The sequence below is a fragment of the Artemia franciscana genome, chromosome 17 (genome assembly GCF_032884065.1).
Source record: "Artemia franciscana chromosome 17, ASM3288406v1, whole genome shotgun sequence".
Classification (NCBI taxonomy): Eukaryota; Metazoa; Arthropoda; class Branchiopoda; order Anostraca; family Artemiidae; genus Artemia; species Artemia franciscana.
In genome coordinates, this window is record NC_088879.1 from 5,330,670 (window position 1) to 5,357,639 (window position 26,970).

The following is a 26,970-nucleotide window of genomic DNA, read 5'->3' on the forward strand; positions in this document are numbered from 1 at the left end:
AAATTTCAAGAAGTAGATGAATATGCAGGTTATCAAAAGGACATATCAGCATGCAATGTTAAAGCAATGGCTAATTGTATTAAATTCAAACTTCTAGGACTTGATGAGGGGGATGTTCAACTGACCAAAAAAGGTATTAGGTTAATGCTACTGCTGCTAGTAGTACTACTGCTATTCAATGCTATAGCTAGCAATATCAATACTACTACTGTGACTACTATTACAACCGTGCCTAAGGGCATGAAGGTGAAATTTTCAAGAAATTTTTAGGGGGAAGATGAACTGAATCAGAACACGCCCTCTGTATGCAGGTTGTCAAAAGGATGTAAAAGCAATATCTTAGGAACAGTTTGGCGATTGAAGTTGAAACTAACAGGGCTTGTTGCGAGGGATAGTAAAACACTTCCATCCTAATGCTACTGCTTCTACTCATACTACTGTGCATCCGATAAAAAGTTTGAGTTAGCCATTTGTTCAAAAATAGTCCAAAGATTTTATAATAAGGCCTTTGGGGTGGATCGAATCCCCCGGAGTCGGGGGGTAAAGGTTGTAAGTTTTGCCCAAGGGTTATATAAGGTTTTTACGGAAGGGTGGTCGTTTGAACTTTAAAAGAGGCTCATTTGTCAAATTTTCAAGAAATTTTGAGGGGAAGATGAACTCAATCAGAACACGCCCTCTGTATGCAGGTTGTCAAAAGGATGTAACAGCAATATCTTAGGAACAGTTTGGTGATTGAAGTTGAAACTAACAGGGCTTGTTGTGAGGGATGGTAAACTAACCGAAAGAAAATACTTGCATCCTAATGCTACTGTTTCTACTCATATTACTGCTACTGTTACTAATATTGCTACTTCTATTACTACTACTGCCACTAAAGTTTAGGCTACTACAATTAATTCTACTTCTATTACTACTACTACTACTACTGCTGTTAAAACTAGGGATATTGAGGCGAAAAATTCGGGAAACATAGAAACTCAATGGAACTAAATCGAAATACACTATGCCCCCACAGGTTGTCAAGCGGATGCATCAGAAATGCTTCAGGAATGATTGATGATATATATTAAGCTGAAACTTTCAGTTTGTATTGAAGGGGATGTTAAAGAAATCAAAGGTGCAATGCACATACTGCTACTAATACTGCTATAACCATTACTCCTGCACAAGCTAAGGGTATTCAGGTGAAGCTTTTAAGGAATATTTCGGCGGATTTTGAACTAAATCAAAACAAACTATGAATATGTGGACTTTCAAAAAGGTGACAAAGCAATATCTGAAGAACCGCTTATATTACTAATTTAGACCTTAAGTGTAAGTTGTAGGATTTTGCACTAGCCAGAGGGCACTGTATATATGCTTATACCACAACTATAGTTAAGGTAACAAATGACACTAAAGGTATTAAGATGGAACTTTTAGAGAACGTTTAGGAGTTTCGATTAAAGGAAAAAACTGTATTCAAATGACATAACAACACATGGAAAAAACAGGTTTTCAAAATGACATACAAGCAATATCATAAGCAGCACCAATCCATAATAGCTAGAAATATCACTGAAACTTTTAAAGGAGCTAATTCAGTTCAAAATTAAAAGTTCTGGTGCCCTTTTTAAATAGCAACAAGAGATTAGAGGGCAACCAGGCCTTCTCTCAAGCCCATTTATTTTTCAAACGCATCCAGTCAAAATTTTGAGACAGCTATTTTGTTCAGCATAGTAGAATAGTCCAGCAACTATGTCTTTAGAGATATTAGGCATGTCAACCCCCACAATTATGCAATTGGCCCGTTGTGCTTTAAAATAAAAATGTTGCTTTGAAATAAATCGAAAGACATTGTGTCTATCGTTGCCAATAAAACACTTTAGAAATATGTTGAGAACGAATGATGGTATTAAGTTGAAACTTTCGGCGATACTGCTATTACTGCTTCTGCTTTTACAATTTAAACAAATAAAAAAGAGTGTAAGTGTTTCCAGGTTGTCAAAGAGATTGAATCTTTTGGGAATGATTTCAAGTTTTATTTTTCAGGTCAATTTCTGAAGCTATAAAATTAAATTAAAAACACTGTTTTTGTCAGGTTTAAAACTTGTTGAAAAAGTTTCTCAATTATACAAAAAGAAACCCATACTATGGATTCTCATTGAAAACAAGAGCCAAGAGCTCATATGGCTTTTGTGACGAGGTCGGAACCTAAAATTAGACTTGATACTAGAGTTAAATAGAGAGACTCAGTACTCGGTACTGAAAAACTCGCCAAAGCACTAGAAATCCCTCCAACTCCCCCAAAGAGATCGGATCCGGTCCGGTTATGTCAATCACTTATATAGAACTTGTGCTTATTCTTGAACTCGCCAAATATCTAGAAATTTCCTCAACTCCCCCAAGGAGATCGAATTTAGTCTGGTTATGTCATACACGTACCTAGAACTTGTGCTTATTCCCATCAAGTTTCATCTCGATCTCTCCACTCTAAGTGTTTTCCAAGATTTCTGGTTTTCAAGATTTCCGTTTCCCCCCTCCACCCTCCAATGTCCTTGGATCCGATCCGAATTGAAAATAGAGCATCTGAGACCTGCGATCTTTCTAAATATAAAGTTTCATAACATACCTCAATTTTCACGATTTGCCAAACCTCACGCCCCCCCCCAGATGGTCGAATCGGGGAAGCGACTGTTATCAAGTCAATTTCTGCTGGTTCCTGACACGCTTACCATTTTTCATCGTCCTTGCATGTCCAGAAGCACCGAACTCGCCAAAGCACTAGAAGTCCCCCCAAAACTTCCCACCAAGTTTCATCTCGATCTCTCTCTCTAAGCGTTTACAAAGATTTCTGGTTTCTTCCTCCAACTCTCCCAATGTCACCGGATCTGGTCGGGATTCAAAATAAAAGCTCTTGAGACACGAGGTTCTTCTAAATATCGAATTTCAATAAGTTCCGATCACCCGATCGTAAGTTAAAAATATCTATTTTCCTAATTGTTTCCGAAATAGCCGTCCCTCTACCCCCCCCCCAGATGGTCTAATCAAGGAGGTGAAAAGTTATCAAAACTTTAAGGAATAAATATGAGCATTTGTCAATTAAACTGACCATCCACGGTAATTTGTTTTTGTTTGTCGTTTTTTTTCAGTAAGGCGCAAATTATGTTCTGGTCTTAAGAAGGGATGGGGGTAATCAGCCCTACTCATGTTAAATTTTGCTCTTTTTGTGTTTGACTCGACTATTATTGTAATTTCTGTTCATTTTGAGTGCCAGGAAAATTTGTTGCTGATTTTTCTACAAAAATTGTAGTTACGTTTGTAGCTGATTCATGGAGGAACCTATTTGTTGCATATATTTTTGGCGAAAACAATTTTTTGGGGTTTTTGAAAAATATTCGTGTTTCAAATGAAAGTGATTGTTATAAAAATAACCCCTCAAAAATGGCATCGTATCAAAACAGAAAGTATACCATTGCCAAAAACCCTACACAGGTAAGTTATAGCCCCCTGGCTTGAAATACGAGGAAATCACTATTTCGCCTGGGGAGCGCTGATACGTACTCTTTTCTTTCCTTCTTCACCGCTAGTGGAGCACTGGGACGTCATTCTATCTAAGGGCCCATTTGAAAGGAAATTGTTCTAGCCAGTGCCTTTTGTAGTAAAATAAAAATAATATCTAAAATAAAATACAATTTTTGATAAAAAAAATTGCATCGCCATACACAATATATTGTCATATTTGAGTGACTCTGCTATCTGATTGCGCAGGGATCGTTATACTAGATCCAGTTAAGAAAAAGCTGAAGGCTCAAAATGAGGAATCTAAACGAATTTCACGAAGTCGTTACTTACGTAATATATAACACATACATATATAAACCATTATTGCTTACTTAAAGAGAGTAGATGTGTGCAATAGAGTTGGACGATATTTGGTATCAATATATCGGACCAAATATCGATTTCGAATATCGAAAATATCGAAAACGATATTTGGATATTTTCGGAATTTCCTGGTAAAATCCAACATAAGAAACTGTTTCGTAAATGGCCGAGAAGAAGAAGAATAATGTCTTCAATTCAGTGACACATACATGCTGACACTCAGTATACATAGCTGTATCCATGGAAATAGCCTATTCTCAAGCTGAAATCACGTTTAGTGAGGATGGACTCTCAAATGTTGCTGATTACGTCCAAAAGGCTTGGCTAGATAAAATGTCTTCTAGGCTTATAGGCCTTGTTCAGATCATACTCGTCACGATTGCCACTAACTCGATTCACGTTTCTAGAAATTGTGTATTTCCGACATTGATTTGGCCTTGCCGGAATCTGTATCAAAAGATGCAAGTGCTGTGAAAGTCCCTGTGATTCAACCGCTACAGAATCAAGCCGGTTTGTGGGGATTACATGGCCAAGTTTCACTAGTCATTGCGAGGCAGGTTTCGCCAGCAGCCGTATCTGTCATGGCTCTCAAGATTTCCAGTAGGGAGTTATTAGTTCCAAGAAAAATTGATCCCCTCAAGATGTCTCGTAATATGGATCTCTGAAATATCTATGCTAACTTGTCTTAAAAATTAATCTCAATGACCGTCCCCAGTGTCCCTTCTGGGATTGGATTCCAAGCCTTATCAGTTAATCAAACAGGTCTTTGTAACGAACTGTAAGTAAGGAGCCACTCGGCCCAATAGCAACTGAAACGCTTTAACACGGAATTTTGAAAACAATAGATACATCAAAAGAATTGGCTGTTTATGCTGATTCCAGATATATAAATTTCATCAAGTTTAATACTACCCAGCAAAAGCTACGAACCTAAGAAAATTTGCAAGATTTTCGAAGAAAGGAAAAAAGTCAACGAATCTTAATGAAAATCGCACCATCAGATTCTGCATATCAGATTCAGATTCAGTTTACATATAGTATTTGTTATTGGGAAGAAAATACATTTTTAGGGGAGGGGGAAATTCTCAAGGGGGAGTTTCCCGTAGGGAGGAGTTTCCTGGGATGAGCTTTCAAATGGAAACTCTACACGGGGGAATTTACAATAATATGTGTGTGAAATTTTTTTATTTGACTTTTCTTTCTTTGCTGATTCAATTTTAAATGCGGAGGTATTCCGGGGAAGTCACCCGAGGAAAATTGTCAAAGGGGTTGAAATTGTTTGGGGGGATTTTTCCATGGTCGGAGGGATTTTCCATGGGAGAAATTCTCTATGGGGGAATTTTTCGTGAAAAAACTTGCAATTGGGATATTGGGAGGAGAAAGTTTCCAAAAAAAATTCCGCGGAGGGAAGATATCCGGAATGATTTGAAAAATGATTAGAAATTAAAAGAAAAACAAGTCTTTTTTCAAATGAAAGAAGGCTAAAAATAATTTTCCAGGTGGAATTGTCTGCAAGAAATTTTCAGCAGGGATGGGATTGTCTGGGAGAAGGGGGACCTTAAGCGGAAGGAGCTTTCCAAAGAGTAATTCTTGTAGGGGAGGATTTTCATGAAGAGAAGAGGCAGGTTCTCCAGCTTTATTGGAAAAACATCAAGAAATTAAAAAAAAACATTGTTCAACTAAAAGTAAGGAGTAACATAAAAACTTAAAACAAGCCGAAATTATCCCTTACATGGGGGAAGCCTCCTCCTCAATGCCTCACTCTTTACGCTAAATTTTGACTTTTTGTCCCAATCCTGTAAGAACAACTCCTAAAATACAAGGGCTGTGTAATTAAAGCAAGAACTTTTCTAAAATACAAGACTTTTGCGTGAAGAGCGAGGTATTGCGGAGGGGGTAACCCTGCTCATATGTGGGGTAGTTTCAGCTCTTTTAAGTCGTAATATTGCTCCTTGCTTTCACTTGATTTTATTTTTTAATTTAATCAATGGAAGGCAGAGCCAATTCTCTGGAAAAAATATTATTCGGAAAAAAAGTTCAGGAAAAATTGTGCAAAATACTATTTAACTACAATCTTTGTTATTGAACTTTGGCAAAACTAGGAGGTAATCTGACAGCAAATAAAAATATCGGAACCGTTAGATCAAATATCGAAAGTAAACATATCGGTATATCGATATATCGTTTAATTAAATTATCGCCCAACATAATGTACAACACTTACTAACGAGTACAGAACTGAGAAACAAAAATGTGTAAGCTGGGCGTTTCGGAAGTCATACGTGTCTTAATCTATTTTGGAAAACTTAATTTGAATTGCTTATTGGTGAGAATCGGATTTGTATTTACTTTTAGATATGTCAGTGTTTAAAAAATAAACACGGAAAATTACTGAAAAAGCTGTGTTTAGGTCGCCCATGGACCTTACCACCGAAGGAAAGGCAATGGTTCCCCCTTGGACACAGGAGCAAGTGATAAATTCATAAACAGTTGAAAATGGGAGATGATCCCAATTGAGCGCTGATGAAAACTCACTACTGGTAGTGCCCTTCCCACGAAAAATTTCCTGGTTGCGCTCTGGGTCTCATTATGCCGGCCGCGTACATTGGAATGATTTCGAAGGAGGGCAGAATTCTGGAAGTAACTGATATTGGGAATTTATATATCATGGTACACCAGCAAGGCCGCATGCATGGGCTGGGGGTTAGGGGGTTTGCCCCCCCCCTAAAATGTTTATCTGGGTCATAAAAACATAAGAGAAATGCGTATGAACAAGTTTTTGATCCGTTTTAAAGTATTTTTACCCACCCCCGAAAAAAATGACCCCCTCCTGAACAAAATCCTGGGTGCGGCCCTGACATCAAGAGTGCTTGAGCTTACTGACCTAAAACTGCGACAAACATGAGTTAGGATGAAATCGCTGAAAATATGGAAATTAATAAAATTATTGATACTATTCCCGTTTCTTTCAATAGAATTCCCATTCGCTTCAATATATAATGTGAAATTCCAAAGGGACGGTTATAAGCACAACGTAGCACTTTCATACTGCACTTCTGGGGGGGGGGCAAATTTAGAGCCATTTTTCCCGATTCAAGTGAAAATAATAGTAAAAACCTTAAAAATAAGCCATTTGGTACCATAAATGCACTATTTAGAACTATAAAAGTACTCTAAAGGTTCTTTATCTATATATATAAAAATAAGTTGTCTGTCTGTGGATGGATGGATGGATGTGTCAGGTGACGTCACCTGAAAAAACTGGATTAGGTGACGTCAAAACTGAAAAAACTAAAAAAAGGCAAAAACTACAAAAAAAACTAAAAACTAATAAAAAAAAATAAAAAAGCTAAAAAACTAAAAAAACTATAAAGGTAAAAACCAATAAAAAACTAAAAAAAAAAGTGAAAAAACTAAAAAAAGGCAAAAACTACAAAAAAAAACTAAAAACTAATAAAAAAAGTAAAAAAGCTAAAAAACTAAAAAAACTAAAAAAACTAAAAAAAGGTAAAAAACTAAAAAAAATAAAAAATAAAAAAAAACTAAAAAAAAGGAAAAAACTGAAAAATAAGCTAAAATAAAGGTAAAAACCAATAAAAAACTAAAAAAAAAAGGAAAAAACTAATAAATGACGACACTCAAAGAGAAAGCGACCAGGACAAAAGGAATGTTCGATTAGCAATCAACAAAGCACCGGGACACAGGGAGTATAAATGACGACCAGGACATAAGTAAAAAAAAAAAAACTATCTATATATATAAAAATAAGTTGTCTGTGGATCTGTGGATCGTGGATCAGGTGACGTCACCTGAAAAAACTGGATCAGGTGACGTCAAAACTGAAAAAACTAAAAAAAGGCAAAAACTACAAAAAAAACTAAAAACTAATAAAAAAAATAAAAAAGCTAAAAAACTAAAAAAACTAAAAAAAGGCAAAAACTACAAAAAAAACTAAAAACTAATAAAAAAGCTAAAAAACTAAAAAAACTAAAAAAAGGCAAAAACTACAAAAAAACTAAAAACTAATAAAAAAAATAAAAAAGCTAAAAAACTAAAAAAACTAAAAAAACTAAAAAAAGGTAAAAAACTAAAAAAACTAAAAACTAAAAAAAAACTAAAAAAGGTAAAAACTAAAAGAACTAAAAAAGAAAAAAATAAATAACGACACTCAAAGAGAAAGCGACCAGGACAAAAGGAATGTTCGATTAGCAATCAACAAAGCACCGGGACACAGGGAGTATAAATGACGACCAGGACACAAGTAAAAAAAAAAATTAACAAAACTAAAAAGAAGGTAAAAACTACAAAAAAACTAAAAAGAAAAAAAAACTAAAAACTAATAAAAAAACTAAAAAATCTAAAAATCTAAATAAACTAAAAAAGAAAAAAAAGGAAAAAAATAAAGGAGAAAAACAAAACTAAAAAACGAATGTATATACAGACCGGTACACCGGGATACAAATGACGACCGGGACACAGGGAATATAAATAACGACCGGGACACAGGGACACAACTACAACGGGGACACCGGGGGAAACAGGGGGATATAAATGACGACCGGGACAAAAAAACTAAAAAGAAATAAAAACTAAAAACTAATAAAAAAAACTAAAAAATCTAAAAATCTAAATAAGCTAAAAAAGAAAAAAAAAGGAAAAAAATAAAGGAGAAAAACAAAACTAAAAAACGAATGTATATACAGACCGGGACACCGGGATACAAATGATGACCGGGACCCGGGACACAGGGAATATAAATGACGACCGGGACACAGGGACACAACTACAACGGGGACACCGGGGGAAACAGGGGGATGTAAATGACGACCGGGACACCGGGACAGGGAATGGTCGATTAGCAATCACCATCAACAAAGCTCAAGGGCAATCATTAGAATCATGAGGTATAGATCTGAATACAGATTGTTTTCCCATGGACCATTATATGTTGCATGTTCAAGAGTCGGTAAACCTGACAATCTATTTATATGCAAAGACAATGGGACAGCAAAGAATGTTGTATATTCGCAAGTTTTACGTAGTTAAAACCATATATATATATATATATCTATATTCACAGGTGGGACATAGGGACACAACTACAATGGCGCGTAACTATTATGGCGCGTAACGACTTACGCGCGCGGGGGGGCTTGGGGGGGGCGCGAAGCGCCCCCACCAACTAGGTGTTGGGGTGGCGCTTCTTGATGCTTGAATTATGGAGGTTTATCTTAGTTTTGACGAGATTTTGGAAGAAACTAAATTTAAGCCGGGGGAGGGTAAGCTGTTTTTTTGTGGAGGGGACAAATAAAGGTCTGGAAATGGCAGTTGCCCCCTGCCTCATAGCAAATTACGCCCCTACCCTAAAAGAAAGTTCATAAGACAGTAACTCATTGTTATACTTCGTATTTGTTCTTGAAAAATAACATATTGTAGCAAGGAATAATAACAAATAAATAACAAATAACAAACAAATAACAATAAATAACAAAAAATAAAATAAAAATAACAATATAAAAATAACAATAAATATAAAATAACAATAAATAAACAATAAATAAATAATAAATAAACAATAATAAAAATAAATAAATAAACAATAAAAAATAACAATAAATAACAATAAATATAACAATAATAAAATAAAAATAAATAACAAATAACAATAAATAACAAAGGAAATAATAGAAATAGTAACAACTGTGTTGATAACAAAACACACTTAGTTTTTCACTTCATGGAATTTTGTTGCCATCTCTGATTTGCAATCTCTCAATTAATTTGATATCAATCTTTGATCGGAATCTCTCAATCAATGTTGCCATCTCTGATTTTCCATGTCTCAATTAATTTGTATTGCATGCGCACTTTATGCAAGATCTTCAGTAATTTCTGGGTATAAGTCCGAATTTTGCCCTGTTAATATTGTCATCTTTCGGGAGGACATATACTAAAATTGGAACGATACAGAGAAGATTAGCATGGCCCCTGCGCAAGGATGACACGCAAAATCGTGAAGCGTTCCACATTTTTTTGCACTTTTTTTAATGTTGTAGTATTTTTTTTTCCTATAAGGTTTTTTTCTTTTCGAAGGAAGGGGACAAATATGAAGCGTTTTATAGGGTTTTCGTTTCATTTCAACATTTATTTAATTCCAAACTCACTTTTCGATATACCTTGCTTCTATAAATGTAAAAAACTAACACACCGGCGCACAGGGGGAGGGAATGAGTAATATCCCTCAAAGATTGTTTAAAAGGGCATTTCCAGCAAAACTTTGAAAATTTGCTTTAAAAGACAATTTGAGTAGTGGATAGGGTCATCTTCCTCGAATTTTGTGCTGTGAACACCGATCCTTTTTACCTTCAGACTTAAGATTTCTGTTCCATTTCCAAGTTTTGTTATTTTTCTACATTCCTACAGTTATGATGGTTCAATCTATGAGGGTAGTTTTTTTTTATCATTCAAATGCTGGGATTAAGCTTTATCCAAGTATGGAAATAAAGCTGTGAAATTTGCATTTTCTTTTTTTTAGATGGAGAAATACATTGAAAAGGTGCAAAAACACGTGAATAAGTAAACAATTTTCCATTTTATGCAAGTTTAGATAGTTTTCTAGAAAAGAGTTCAGGTAATGTCACAGTTCTTACCTGGTAAATTAAAAAAACAAAGTTTTCCTGATGGAAATACGGAGTTAAGTTGAAACTTAAAATGAAAGAAAAATCTTTGCTTTGCAGTTTTTGCAATACATTCTGAATTTCTTGAATAATTTCTGAAAAATTGATTCAAACAAACTGACCCACAGTATTTCCCTATATTTGAAGAATTATGTAAAACTAGGGCGTTACTGAAAACACAAAGCCTACTAAAAAGAACTTTGCTTGCAGAAAAGTCCTCAAGTATCAACGGACTCGCTCTCGGCCTTCGGCCTGACCTCATTGCAGATCTAAAAAAAAACTCAAACAAGCTCAGCTTTCATTGTTTAGGTCTCAAAAATATGCTTAATTTCTGTTGAAGAAAGGGTACAAGAATGGGAAGTGTTCTCAGGTCGTCCCGGCCCTCGTTGATCCTGGACTAAGTTGAGCAAAACGAACAGAGGGAGGTTACCTTTGCCAATTTACCTTTGCTAGGTCCCTAACCGTGAGTGGGTGCTGATAGGTGGCAAAGGGTGGCGGAGCTAGCTGGTCGATAGGTTATATGCAAAAATAACTGATAACAAAAGTCTGATTCGCGTAGCGACTGTTCTAATGTTTGACGGAAGTTTCACCTCTATACCTTATCTCATGGGCATGGCTTCTAAAATTGTAGTGCACATATAATGTGTTCGTAGCGTTTTCAGATAAGATTTTCAAATTTTAGACTTAACTTCGTCCAAAATGGACGAAAATGAAGAAACGAGGGAGAAGAGTAATGACGTTTCAGGCACGATGATTTCAGGCGAAGAAAAGACGAGGCCAGTCATGGTGATGAAGGTATTTCAAGTTTTTATTATTCTATTTAATTTTATTTACCGGCCAAACTAAATTTAGAAAGAGCTGAACGACGAATTAATCTAACCTCTATAATTATTCATTTACAATGATTAAAATATATTCAGTTATAAAATATTGTAGAGACCAAAAGGGCTAAGAACAAACAAAACTGAGGGCCTTTTTATCTGGTTTGTTTAACTTTGAACAATGCTTCACCTAGTGGCGGTTCTGGCCTCTGGTATAAATGGAGCAAAATCTTGATTAGCACTCCTACCCCCTGTCTCCCAAAAATTTGCAAGCCAAATTTTAACAGAATTTTCATTGGTTAAAAAAAAGAAATTGCCAACTGTGCCCTCTACTTTATTTTTATTTGATGAAATTTCACAAATTACAAAACAATTATAACTGCTTCATTATTTACTTGAAATGTTCGCCCCTAAAATTTCTAATCCCGGGGCAAGGGCCCCCTCTATCCCCCTAAAACACCTCTGGCTTCACAGGCTCTTTGCCCTATACGGCACGCTTCCTGGGTATAAAACTCTTGCTCTGCTCAGGTGGTATTATTGTCGTACATAAGGATAGCCACCCGATTCACTGAGAAGCTTTTGGAAGGGTTGTCCATTTTGTTGGGGTGGCTCGAACCTTACTCGAACTTCAAACCTAGTGACCGACAGCCATATTTGTACAAGGTAAAAAAAAAGGAAAAAAGTCAAGTATATTTTGACCGATATACTCTAAGCTTGTGAATTTCGACTTCTTACTGAAGTTATATTTTCTTGTGGCGGAATTATTCACTAGGAAATTGTTCAAATAAGTGTTTGGAGAAGAGTAGTTCCCCATTCCCTATATCCCTCATGTGCACGTATGGATGTGTTGTATTTTACACAAGTCTGAGACAAACCTATATTTTGTAGATTGTATGCTTTGAATCATTAAGTACTAGAGCGTGATAGTATGGTGCTGAAATCATCAGACAATATGTAAGAGTTTTTGACGGTAGTAATATAGTAATTGCCGATTCTAGACCATCTAGATCACCCATCAATTTACATAATTTTCAGTCCATTCTACATCATTTTAACATCAAATATTGCACATTCTTAATGTTTTCCATCCCTACATTCAACACGAAAACAGGTCCTTGGAAATCAAATTTGGTCTCATTTTATACATTTCACAATGTGAATACGGTTTCTAGGTCCCACCTAGATCACCCCATTAATTTACCCTATTTTTATTTGAGCTGTCACCATTTTAAATGAAGATTTCCGACATTTTTATAATTTACCATCTTTATTTTTATCTTTATTATCTTTATTTTTTCTTTCAATAGCCTTTAAAATCAGACCTTTATATAATTTTTTTAATTTTTTCTCAAGACCAGCTGCTTTATAATCAAAACACTTAGGTGAAAATAGATCAAAAATTGCATCTTTAAAATCAATAATGATAAGGAGTTTCTTTACCTATTTAGTTGTAACACATTTCATTTCTGTAATCATTTATTCCATTCCAATGTCCGGTTTTTTGGAGGAAAGCTCTTCTGCTTCTCACTCCTTGATCTGGGCCCCCTGGTCTGATCGTATTGACGTCATCAACTGCTACACCATGTTACAGTGAGAGTCGAACTGTTGGATCACAATTGATAATCAGTCAATCGCTCAGTCAACTCGGCCATGTTGGCCTGCAAGGAGATTTTATACAATCTTTTTGTGTTTCATTTGACAGGGTTCTGGTGACGTTTGAGGTGACGCGTGTTTGGATTTCTTCCCCATAATTCTCTTATGGATTGTTGGAAAGAAAGCCAGAGGTAATAGATAAAGGTATGATTCTAAAGGTTGTTGAAAGAAAAATAAAGACAACATAAAATATTTAGATATTGATATTGGACTATCCACTAAATATTAAATTATTACCTTTGATCAGTAGTATAGGAAAAATGGAATATAATTAAACTCTTATTTCACAAGACCTGTTTTGATCTTAAAGCTCAGGATGGTAAATTATAGAAATGTCGAAATCTTCATTTAAAATGGTGTGAACTCAATTAAAAATTCGGAATAATTGATGGGTGATCTAGGTGGGGTCTAGAGCCTGTTTTTACCTCTGGTTCTGACTCCTTCAACAATTATCATCAATAATTATATAATATAAATCATATTATATAAATAATATGATCAATAATTTAAGAGCATATAACAGCGACTTTACTGCTACTGAGTCTTACCCAACTAAACATTAAATTCAGATTTCCTGCCAGATAATAGTAAAAATATTTTTTTTAATTCTGATTTCCAAGAATTATATTTTCTGCTTCTCAATAGGATCATACACTACTATATTCCTTCTGAAGAGGGGGGTAGGTTTTTTTCGGATAATAAATCTTGGATTTTTTTTGTGATGGGTTTTTCTAGTAAAAATGCTTCTTTCAGAGTTTTCTCAAAGTCATCAAAATTTCTGATTGTTGAAACGTCTGTACTAGTTAAAAATCGTTGAATTTCACCTCAAGTGTAACAAATTGCTTTATTAATCATTGTTTTATCATGGCTTCACCATGGAGTCCCCAAAAATAAGGCTCTTGCATAGGGATGTACGCAGGGGAGCAGGTCATTCGGCACAAGTCCTCCTCCCGAATTCAGCGGACTTTTCGGTTTTCCCTAATCCTCTGGTATTTCCCAATTTTTTTTTACTTTCCTTTCCGGGTTCTAACCCTCGCTCCACCTCCTCAAAGGAAAATTTGTTAACGTGTATGCTAATTAAAATAGATTGAGTCATGTTATAAAAATGGTTGTTGACTCTCTATCTCTCTCATTAAAGGAAGCTTAAGATCAGCTTGACAGCTTTTATTTGATATCCCCAAGTCTCAAAACAGTAGGTCAAAACAGAAATAAAAACCGTGTTAAGTCATAAATATCCTATTTAATAACCACCGGCCACATTGACATGCTACAACAAACTGAAGCTTTTCAATGGCCAGTATTGACTGACAGAAGTTCAACACTGAATCAACTGCATTAATTCGTATAAAAATACAACCCTTGAGACAGTAATGGAATAGTGCGAGATGATAAGTCCAATAAATATTAAAAGGGGCACATTTGTAACATATCCCCCCCCCTTTCAAGTGAAATGTACCAGAAATATCAAAGATCCAACTCAATTTGAGACATGGTGTCTGTGTTAATATTGGATTTCCCAATATGAACCTAGATTTCAAAATTGAATTGTTGCAGCGCAACTGACCGTCTTGCTAGTCGTCAGTTTGTTGGCTTGATACGGTCGCTCCACTGGTTAGGACGACGATCCCTCTGTACTAAGAAATGCCTTCCTTAGAGGTAGTATTGAAATTTTTCTACCGCCCACTTGATGGTGAGACATTCTTTCTCCACTGTGTTGTAGTTGCGTTCCCTTGGTCGCAACTTCCGTGAAATTTATAAGATGGGGTGTCCACCGTTGGCAGGACCTTGTGAAAGAACGGCTCCTAAGGGGAAATCAATTGCATCTGTTTGGAGTTTGAACAGTTTTGAATAGTCTGATTCCCCATTTGTGACGGCTTGTAAAGTTGCTAAGCTCACCAGTTCGTAACCGGTAGCTGAATCATCAAAATGCTACACAACGGGTTTCAGTTTGCGTTTTGATTGACGGGACGGAACATCAGCTACTGAGAAAAGGCTGTTTTCGAAGTTTCCGAAATGAGGTTTTGAATAATCTGATTGGACTGATTACTCATCACTCGCTGAAATTGGTGCTGCAGTTCCGACTAAAGTCGTCTCCTCATAGGACGCATTGTTTTTAGACAGAGTAACTGCCATGGATGCTGGATCAGATGTTCTCTAGGTAGTTTTAAACTGGAAGAGTTTGGCGAACTTCTCGATCATATTCAAGAAGGACATCTACCGCCAGGTCTTCCACAACACTAACATCTTTTACCTGAGTAATAGTAGAACCATCGTGAGAAGTGAGCTCGATTTCTGCACATGCAGTCAGGACTTGATACTTGTCATCAAACGCACAGTCGAAACGATATCTACCCTTGAGAGCACGGGCTTTTGTTGGAAGTAGATCAGCTCGAATCAATGCTAACGTTGCTGCTGAAATCAGTGATGGTTTCGACAGGATAACTTTCAGTCTACCTCTGACTTTACGGTTTTCATTACTATGAGGACTTGGCTTCTCCGGACTTTGGGCTAGACCACTGAATCCTTTTGCCAGCTCAGATTTGCGGTTGTGTGTCTACTCCTGGCGTGCAATTTTGCTGTTCGAATCTGGTGTTTTTCCTTTTACTCCAGACTTCTTCGGGCAATAAGCAATGCAATGACCCTTCTTATGACAGCAAAGCACCCAGTTGACGAAAGTCCTTTCCTTGATCGTGTGCTTGTGCTGCGAGGCTTGTCTTCAGTTCTGTTATTTAATAAATTTTCAGATGGAAACTGCTTTGGCTTCTTCTTACCCTTGTCATCTTTGGCCAATGACTTCCTCGAAAGAAAGTACTCGTCCGCAGCTTTTATTGCTGATTTATGGTTTGTTGGCTTTTGCTGGACCACAAACATCTTCAGAAATTTGTTGTTGTTACAGTTGTAGAAGTGCTCAAGTGCTATGAACTCCAACATGTTGACCAGTAATATTCTCATCTGTGGGAAGTTTTTAATGCTCGCTAGACCTGTCGAGATTTTGCGCCATTTTTCGCGATATTTCACAAGAGAGGATGACAGCTCCTTGAAGCTCTTGTTGAACTGTTTTCGCTTCTGTCGATACTACTCCTTGCTTACTTGAAACTTTGCTAAAATTGCTTTTTTGACCTTCTCGTAATTCCTGACTTCATTCTGACTAATCGTATGAATTTCTTCGTGTGCCTTAAGTGTGATGAGAGATAAAATTTTGGAACCCAAACAGACTTATCATACCTATACAAACGATGTTGTGGTCAAATCATGTTGTGGTACACACTGTAGGATTCTCTTATCTGCGGAATCTGGACATTCCTTGAGTTGAAATGGGATTCTCCCGCAACTCTAATTCTTGCATTCTCAGTGCGATCTCTTCTTTCCGCTGACTTTCCTTCCTGATGATGTCCTCCTGTCGTCATCTTTCTTGTGTAGTAGCTTGCTGAGTTAATATCAGCTAAAACATGCTAAGCATCATATCCTTTTGATCTGAATTTGTATTGTTAGGAACGTGATTCATCAGAGGATAAGACTCAGAGTGAAAAGGCTGCTGAACTCAAGGATTCTGTTGCTCTGAGAATCTGTCTTGGACAGATTCTCAATTTGCAGGCTTTCTGTCGTCCGCAATAAGGGGGGTTGACCTGAAGGTGAAACTTTCACGATGGCCAAGTTCAGAACCAACATAGCTAAACATGCAGAGCCACGGGAAGGTGATGGTAAAACTGGTTAACCAAAAAATTCAGTAGGACTTGACTCTCCTTGTGATACACGGGGAGTATTAATATGTAAGGATTCGGATGAATCAAAAGTCTCTGTTTTGAGAGGATCATGGAGAAGAAAAAGATTTTCGTTATCGGAAACGGCCACAGCGGATATACTATCAGAATGCGAAGAAAGGGTGCAAAAAGGCAAATTGGGTTCCTCATAGGTTAACTTTCGACGAGTTGGGATGTAGACGGAGTGACATCCGTCGTTAAGCACTCTGGAATCCACCCTATATGGCTTACAGGCGATAGTTGGGACGCGAATCGATCGGAAACGGTAATCAGAACGACGATTAATTGGCAATTTTTTTGGTGAACCTGATGACATGCGAGTAAATAAACGAACCGTACGCGTTACACCGTATCAAAATAACGAACGGATCCAAAATTTCAATAACTACCAACAACAACTTCAAAATTCAAGAAAAGAATAGAAAAATTTTGTAAAAGAAAGAAAAAACTCAACTCAACTCCAAAAACATAGTACAAAGGGTCTTTTTGTCGGAATTTACACGCAATTTCACCAACTGTCTTTAAACACCAACTTAAATCCAGGATATCTTTTCTCTGGTATCCCAAAAAATTCAATAATTACCGGCAAATAACTTCAAAATTCAGGAAAAAGAAAGAAGAAACAAATTTCAGAAAAGAGACAGAGAAAATTTCTCTGCTTTCCAATTCCACAGTTTAAAGTGCTTTTTTTCCAAAATTTCCTCGAACGTTCACCATCTGTGTTTAAACAGTACTCTGTCTTTAAACAGCACTTTAAATCCGCGATATCTTTTCCCCGGTAGTCCAAAAATTTTATTAACACCTTTAAAATCAGGGCAAAACGCGGTTATAAAAGACTGGTAAATTTAAAGCGCTTTATCACAGACGGCAGTTCACGGCAGACGGGCAGACGGCAGACGGGCAGACGGCAGACGGAAAGGGATATTTAATGTGCCGACTGTTTTCCAAAAATGGAGTAGTTTTTCACAGAAAGTTAAATTAGTCTACTTGCTACAGCCTTCAAAAAACTTCTGGGGGGATCACTTCAGCTTCGGCAGGATAGGTTCGGCTTATTAGTTTAGAGTTTAAGACTACGGCTACTATGATATCGTTCATTGATAATATCAGACGTGATTATAAAACAGTGGTAAAGTTAACTTGCTTTATCACACAGTTGGAAAGGCGGCAATTCAAAATCACTATGAACTGAGCGGGATATTTAGTGTTTCCGTGCCGAATAAATTTTCAAAAAACAGAACAGATAGTTGGAAATAAACAGGGTTTTTCTCAGAAGGTCAATTTGTTCTACTTGCCACCGACTTCAACAAAATTCTGGGGATATCACTTCAGCTACGGCAAGATAGGTTCGGCTGACTTGGCAGGCGTTTACCCCTACTAGGATAGGCTCGACTGATAAGTTGGGCCCACTGTTATAAAAATGGTTCTTGACTCTTTATCTCTCACATTAAAGGAAGCTAAAGGATCAGCTTGACAATTGTTAATTTGATAGTCAAACAGTTCGTGGTAATGAAGTCAAACAGATCGTGGTAACGAACTGTAGTAAGGAGTGACCCGGCTCAATAGTAAACGAAACTCTAAAAAACGGAACTTTGATTCCAATAGTTGCATCAAAAGAATCGAATTTTTATGCTGATTTTAAATATATAAGTTTCATCAAATTTTAGTCTTACTCATCAAAAGTTACGAGCCTGAGAAAATTTGCCTTATTTTGGAAAATAGGAGGAAACACCCCCAAAAAAGTCAGAGAATCTTAACGAAAATCACATCATCGCATTCAGCGTACCAGAGAACCCTACTGTAGAATTTTCAAGCTCCTATCTGCAAAATGTGGAATTTCGTGCTTTTTGCCAGAAGACCGATCACGGGTGCGTGTTTATTTGGTTTTTTTTTGTTGTTTTTTTGTTTTCCCCAGGGGTGATCGTATTGACCCAGTGGTCATAGAATGTCGTGAGAGGGCTCATTCTACCGGAAATTAAAAGTTCTAGTGCCCTTTTTAAGTGACTAAAAAATTTGGAGGGCACCTAGGCCCCCTCCCACACTCATTTTTTTCCAAAGTCAATGGATCAAAATTTTGAGATAGCAATTTTGTTCAACATAGTCGAAAAACCTAATAATTATGTCTTTGAGGACGACTTACTCCCTGCAAGTTACAAACTTTGACCAGTGTTTACACATAGTAATGGTTATTGGGAAGCGTAGAGACGTTTTCTGGAGGATTTTTTTTTGTGGTGGAGGGGGGGTCGAGGAGAACGGGTTACTTGGGAGGATCTTTTCATGGAGGAATTGGTCATGGGGGAGGAGAACGTACTCGAAGGGGCGCAGGATATTCTAGCATTACTTAAAACAAAAAAAAAACAATGAAAAAATAAATATGAAGAAGTTTTTTCAACTGAAAGTAAGGAGCAGCATTAAAACTTAAAACACACAGAAATTATTGCGCATACTCCCTCTAAATACCTCATTCTTTGCGCTAAAGTATTTTTTAGTAATTTCAGCTATTTATTCTACGGCCTTTGTGATTCAGGGGTCATTCTTAAAGAATTGGGAGAAAATCTAAGCTTTAGTGTAAAGGGCGAGGTATTAACGAGGGGTCAAACCTCCTCATATACGTAATAAAATGTAAGAATATAGAATTTCGTTACGTAAGTTAATTCGTAAGTTACGTATATCTTTTACGAATAAAAACGTCTGTAAAAAATCAAAAGTTCTAGTTGCCCTTTTAAGTAATAAAAAATTGGAGGGCAACTAGGCCTCCTCCCTCGCTCCTTTTTTCTCAAAATATTCCGATTAAAACTATGAGAAAGCCATTTAGCCGAAAAAAAAATAATATGCAAATTTTTTTTTAATTATTTATGTGCAGAGAACCAAAATCAAAACATATATTAATTCTAAAACGTTCAGGAATTAAATAATAAGACAAGTTTTTTACTGTTTAAAGTAAAGTTTTTTACTGTTTTAAAAAGTAGAGTTGAGAGAAAAAGTCAAACTCTAGCGTTAAGAGCGGGACGTTGAGGAGGAAACAGCCCCCTTCATATACGTAGTAATTTCTGTTCGTTTTAATGTCACTCCTTACTTTCAGTTACAAAAAAACTTTGTTTTTTTATTTGATCTCAAAACAGCAGGAAAAAAAAGACGTAAAAATCCCGTTAATTCGTAAATTTTCAGTTTCATGCTGTAATTAAATTTTTCAGTTTTTTAATTTTTTCATTTTCAAATTTTCAGTTTCAGGCCAATATTGACCAGCGAAAGTTCGACGCTGAATTAATTCATATAATACTAGCGGGAATTAATTACGAATTAATTCATACTGCATTGATCAATTCAAAATAAAACACTCAAGACGGTGCTGGAATAATGGGGAATGATAAGACAAATAAATGTTAAAATGGACACATTTATAGCAGGTCCCTTCTTCAAAACAGGATAATCTTATTAAGAAGAATACTTTCTTGTCAAAGAGAGGAAAAAAAATCTTGAATTGTTACAGACATCGAAAGTATTTCAGAATTTTGAAAAACAGAAAAAATACTTTTTAATTATTAAGAAAAGCTTAAATCTTTTTTTCCAAGATAAAAGTTTTGGTGAGCCATAATCAAATGAACAATTTGTGTCGTACACTATTAAGAAGTTAGCTTGGCCAGGCACGCCCGCTGAGGATGGGTCTTATAGGCCGCACTACCCGAGATATCGTGATTCTATGTAGTTTTACCAAAATGTGCTGTATCTGGCCTCTGTTGTTGTTTTAGACGGATTTAACCCCCCCCCGTTTACTTGTGGAAACACCTAAGTAATTCCCAGCACGTGTGCCTTATTTGAATTCCAAATATAGCTTATTGTGGCTCTGTTAAATTATTTTGACGTAAAATACTTATTAATCACTCATTCGTAATAACAAACTCAGGAGGGGACCAGATTTGAAACCTACAACGATAAATACTGTTTGTTTTACTGTGTTTACACTAAGGAGTTTAAGAGTTAATATTATTTGTTAACATTACACTAATTTAAAGTTTACGTTGTGTTGTCTTAACAAAATAATACCTTACTGCTTGCTCAGTTCTTCCTTATTTTTGCTTCTTCCATTCATCTCTATTCCCCTTCTTCAATTCTTCTTTATTTAAGATGTAATGTGAAATAATGGTAATTTCACGCTACGCCGTTGAACCTGTCGCTCTAGCATAACTTAAGACTTTATGCCACATTACATGATTGCACGCAGGAAATTTTGTCGGTAGTGTAGGCAGTTCCATATAAACTCAAGCTCCACAAAGAATTTTACCTTAAATGGAATTATGTTAAGTTATTGAGAAGTCGGCATAGTAGTAACGAAATGGAGTTTCTGGGTTAGTAATTAGTACATTTTGAAAGTAAATCAATAAAATTTTCTAAAAAGCCTTTCACTCTTGATGAGAGCTGGTTTATATCCATTCCACATTTTAATGTTTGAATAATTTGCTTATGATGATTATGATGCTTATAGCAAGTGATTATGATAGTAATATGGATTTTCACGATTCAACGTAGCGTCAAAGGACTTGTTGAATCGTGAAAGGTTGTACTTTATTTTACATAACTTCCCCACTTAGCATGGAAAATTATTACGTCCGTAGTTTGGAAGTTGCTTAAAGATTCATGATTTTTCCTAATGTTGTTTTATTCGTGACAAGATCTAGTATATTGTTTTTGCCGTCGTTATGCAAAGATCCTATATATTGAGACTTTTAAACGATTAGCCCTGGAGGGGAGTCCCAAAAAGTACATAGTTGGGTTACAGTATCTCAGGGGAAAAGGCTCTTTGGACCGATCTTGGGAGGATTTTACCCTACCCCACATTTGCAGATGGAGTTACTGTTATCATTAATATTTATCTTTTAGGATCCTTTGGTTACTTACGCCACAGTTTGCGAGAGAGGTCCTAAAATTGACACTTCGTCTGCATCTGCATTTGTTGCTTCCGTGAGACTATTGGAAAATGACGATTCAACCGAAAACGGCTTTCAAGTGCAAGGTGAAAAAGCCACAGATGTGCCTGCGGATGAAAACGGCAAGATATTTCTCGAAAGAGAAAATTTTCCGGCAGTTGACCTCACTGCCAACTGCTCAACTGTGGAGAATTTTAAACAAGGCTGTGTAGAACTTAAAGCTTCCTCTTCATCTGTTGTGAATGCTGTCACTTCTGCAGGACATACACAAAAGTTTCAGAAACACAAGCCTACCCATATTGAAGCTACTACAATTAACGGAAAAGGTAGAAACTTTGGACCTCCGGTAGTTTCAGAAGGGTATAAAACGCTAAAGGCGGAAAAAAATGACAATAGGCTGTATGAGAATATTGTAGAAAAAGATAAATGTCAGAATGAAAAAATCTATGAAAATGTAATTAGTTCTTCTTGGCCCACAGAAAAACAGATCCTTTCTATATTGGAGAAACTGCAATTGTCTGTTTACTGGAAATACAAGTTGTCTCTTGAAAAAGTAAAAGAGTTCAGCATGTTCAAACCATCTGGTGCAAACGGATCTGGTGAAATCGTATTCAAGTTCTTCCACAAACTGTTTCACAACTTTGCAGATGCAAGAAACGAGTTTATGCTTGAAAAATCAAATATGGAACACAACTCGATGGACCTCATTTATTGCATCCTCCTAATAGCCGATGATTTTTTAAGGCAAGAAATTGTTTCTCGCATGGCAGTTCTACAATATTCAGTACCATTTTGCATTAAAGATCCATCTGGAAGATATTTTTTATTAAATTGGTCCTTATTGAATATTTCAAAACGTTGGAAAACACTAAACGGCAAATCTTTTATTGAGAGTGATGTCCACACAGGGGGTTTTGTTTATTGCTCCTTTATCAGGATTGGAGATTTGTCATACTCAAAGTCAAAGGCTATAAATAAATTGTTTCCAAAAGGAAATGAGCCTTTTCAAAGCTATGAAGAAGACGATGTTTCCCGAAGTTTTACAAGCGGCTCCTTGGAGATATCTTGGCTACTTCCAGTGAGGGATGAAAAATTTGAACCATTAGCCATTGTTAATATGCGTGGAGACGCTAAGAAGAACCAAGATTTAGCACAATACGCTGCGAAACATTCTAATATTTTATGTATATTTGTTGGTGACACTACAGTAGAAATTCAGCAACTTCTATTACGGTTGGTTAGAAACCACTCTAGGGTAGTTGTTATTTCAGATAAGCGGGTAAATGCTGACACAATGATCAAAACACTACCCACGAAGACTAAATTTGAATATATCAAAGACACTGAGTCTCGTATTGTCCAAAAGTTAAAGCAGTTGGTGTTGGTCAATGAAAACCGGAAGAAAAGTAGCTTTTCAGAATGGGAAAAAGATGCCAAAAGCATGAATTTTCTACTAGAAGACGCGAACGAACATATGCAAGCTGCCAGAAAAGCTGCTGAGAAATTAGCTTCAGAAGTAGTGAAATCTAAACTGTCAAGTCTTCCTATTGCTGGCAGTCTTTGGAAGGAGTATAATGAAATTCATAAGAAACAGAAGCGTATAACTGATAAACCGAGTGAAATTTCAGTTAAAAAATACTCTGAAATACTAGAAGCTAAAAAGAAAACTATCAGAACACGACAATCAACCTTAACACCATCTGCATTTTTCGATGTTTTTGCTAAGAATTTGATAGTTTTTAAGGAAGAAAGAAGGTATTTTCTATTCTGGTTGTCCCATCATCTTGAGAGATTTTCTAGACATAAGGAAAATGGTGGAGATATTGGTGTGGAACACATGATGAGAGAACTCTTTCAGGTGTATATACTGCATACCTTGAACGATTCTCCTTCTAAGAAATCTACTTTAGCCATGATTCTAAATGGATGTGGTGAAAACATTAATAAATCCTTACAAGTCACAATGACAGACATCCTTTTCACTGGGCAACCAATTGAACTTTTCGACGGAGATGCTCAGGGGATCCCAGACCTATTTTTTGCTGATTTAATGCAAGCCTTGGAAAGTCGAATGGGGAAGAGAAACCGCATTGGAGTGATAAGTGTTCTTGGCGTTCAAAGTAGCGGAAAATCTACATTACTGAATGCAATGTTTGGTTGTAAATTTACTGTTTCATCAGGTCGTTGCACCAAGGGTGTCAACCTGCAGTTGATTTCCGTACAAAAACAATACGCTGCGAAGTTCAACATCGACTATATTTTTGTTTTAGACACTGAAGGTTTGAAGTCTCCTGAACGGCAAGACTTGATGGGAAATAATGAGCATGATTCTGAACTCGCTACGTTTGTTGTAGGACTGAGCGATGTTGTTGTTCTCAATGTTGCGTCTGAAAGCATGGATGCACTTAAAGACATTATACAAATTACAATTCATGCCTTTCTCCGAATGAAGAATGTCAGCTATGAGAAAACAAAATGCCTTTTTGTTCACCAAAACACGGGTGATCCATCGAATCACCAAAAACTTTCAAATGAAAGAAAACTTTTCGAAAAAACTCTCAAAGAGTTAACAGAAATCGCTGCAAAATCCGAGATTGGAACCACTGAAGTTAGTTTCAAAGATATTTTAGATTATGATGAAGAAACTAGCCATGAATATTTTCCTTGTCTGTATGATGGCACACCGCCTATGGCAGCGATTAATCTAGGATATGCTGAAAAGGTGACGAATGTAAAGGAATCAATTCTTTTGTCTTTGAGTAAGGTTCAAGTACAAACACCGTCAAGCTTCTGTAAAAGAGTTCTTCAAATCTGGGAGGCAGTGTTGTCAGAAGACTTTCTATACAGCTTCAAAAATTCAATGATTGCTTTTAAAAGGGATGCTTTGGATGTAAAGTTTGCGGAACTTGAGTGGCAATTTCGGCAGGAATTAAAGAAGCACGTGGAACAGTTCCAAACGGAAATGTCAAATAATGCTGAACTCCCTTCATTGCATTTTTACAAGCAAAGACTTGAAGAATTGTTTGAAGAGATTCCTGATAAAATGCTCCAGCATATTGAGGAGTATCTCAAAGACGACCCAATTTCGAAACGGCTATTTTTCGAAGAAATACGATCTTCAGTGAATCATCTTATGATAAAAGCAAAAACTGAACTACTAGAATTGCTAAAGAGTTTTGTAGAAAGGGAAAGGAGTAAACGCGAAGTTGATTCAAAGGAAGTGGGCTTGGAAACGTATTTTCAAGAGCAAATCACCTTGCTTGTAGAACAGTTTAGATCCCAAGGTAAAAGTCTAGACAATAACGAAGCAAATAGAGAGTTTGATAAGCTGTGGGATTGTCTCTTAGATGACATTCAGGACTACTCGTTAAAAATGATAGAGAGAGTCCAATTTGAGTGGCAAGTGCGAGAATTTCTTATGCACAACTATAAAAGAAGAGAAACAAATTGTTTAAAGTCGGAATTAAAAAAACACGAGTCACTTGCTGATTTTACTCAATACCAGATCGATATATCTTCTCTCTTTGATCAAGGATGGTTTTCAAGGTTGTTCAGGGGAAAGCCAAAAGCTACTGCAGAGTATTTTGAATTCACCAAGCGACAAATAGATGATCTTGTTACAAGTTTTAGAACTGATATGGAAAGAGCGTTTGGACACAAAGATCTTGATTTTGAATTCTGGCCTATCATAATGATGCAACTATTTAATGCCCTAGCCGAAAAGTTTGACAACCCTGCTTATCAAAACTTTAATGACAAAATCCGTGCAAGGGTTACGGTACATATATTTGGTACTTTTGTACTGGTGTTAGAAAACTTCCGAAACATGTTTTTGGAGAATCATGATCCTGTACGTAAAATATGTCGGAAAAAGGAATATTTTAAGAAACATTTTTTAGGCCTTTGTGCCAGTCGTAGTTTAGCTTCAACCGCGGCTGGTAAGTTTATTGAGGATTGCTATATCCCTGGAATTACAGAAACAATCGGAATCATTATCGATCGTGTTCTAGCTGCTGAATTCAAAAATGCAAATAAAGAATTCACCAATAGAAAAACTTGTGAAATAGCTCTTCTGCGAGACACACAAAACGCTGGTGATTTTCATCTCTACCTAAAGCTTATTCATCAGTATAGAAAGCTTCTAGATGATTGGCTTCATTTCAAAATGACAGACTATTTCAACAAGCCATGTGACTGCGATCCATGTCGACGATCGAGTAGAAACAAATTCTGTCACGTCGTTTTCGATAGAACGGATAATTTGAACCAGTCAATCTGGGCAGTACTCGATGACGTATTGAGTGATTCCAAATCAGATATAACTATTGGACAAGTCTTGCAGAAAATTTCTGATTCATCGAAACAGAACGTGATTCTAAAATTAGAAAAAATGACGCCGTATCTGAACTTAGTAAGTGGTTACGAGTTCGCAGAAATTCTTGCCAAGGAGATGGAAAAATTTCAAGCCGATAGATTTGCAGGTAGGAAATTTAATTTTCTGTCGAAACATGCTTTCTCTTCAAAATCAAATGCCTTCAAGAGTGAAAATTAAACCTTGAGCAATTGCTTTTGGAATTAACTGATGACAGGGATGGCCGCAGAAAATTGGGATGGTGCTAATATAAGTCGAATTTTTTGGTGCTCTTTTATGGCCTCCCTTGCTCTCGTGTGTGTGCGGGGGGCGTGGGGATTAATGAACACGTAATACATTGTCTCCCTTATCGGTTCAGTGCTTACATCTATCAGTCCCAGAACCATGGGTAATCACTAAATTTGTCTTCTGGGATCCACACTGCCGTAGGTATAAGGGCCTTAAAATATTTAAGTTATCCGTTGACCCGAGATCGGATTTAGCGGAAAAAAATTAAGTATGTTTTGTGTTAGCTGCCCGATCGGCTCGAAATTTTTGGGGATAGTTCTCTGAGTTAAGAGAACCTCAAATTTGTCTGGAAATAAGAAGGACCCAATGACATGCCAAATTTTTTTTTTATCTCTGATCGATTTGAAAACTGTATTTCTAAGTTTTTGGGGCAACGGCGCCAGAATATACGAGAAACAAAAAGGCCGGACATACGCACCCCCTAAAAGTTGGCCGACCAACTCTTCCCAATAAGATTTGAAATTTGTCCTTAACTTTTTGGGTGATGGGAATCCCAATGCGCAGAAAAAAGCTAAAGAAAGCTTCGGTTCACCTGAAAACAGGGCCCATAAAAGGTTCATAAAATTTTACTTTTCTCTGAACGACATAAAACTGATGCTCATAAACCCA

General features: G+C 36.5%; 1 protein-coding gene and 1 non-coding gene across 4 annotated transcripts in view; both read left to right on the forward strand.

Moving 5' to 3' along the window:
- The window catches only part of LOC136037729 (interferon-induced very large GTPase 1-like), a 48,286-nt gene that overhangs the window by 10,428 nt on the left and 10,888 nt on the right, over positions 1-26,970 (forward strand). For all 3 annotated transcript variants that reach the window (XM_065720504.1, XM_065720503.1, XM_065720505.1), the window contains exons 2-3: positions 11,227-11,339; positions 21,655-26,182. In XM_065720504.1, coding sequence (XP_065576576.1) covers positions 11,244-11,339; positions 21,655-26,182 — 4,624 coding nt within the window. In that variant the 5' untranslated portion in view covers positions 11,227-11,243. The remainder of the gene's footprint in view (positions 1-11,226; positions 11,340-21,654; positions 26,183-26,970) is intronic.
- Positions 9,795-9,900, forward strand: LOC136038328 (U6 spliceosomal RNA). Its single transcript, XR_010620196.1, has one exon. It is a non-coding gene; the product is annotated as a U6 spliceosomal RNA (small nuclear RNA).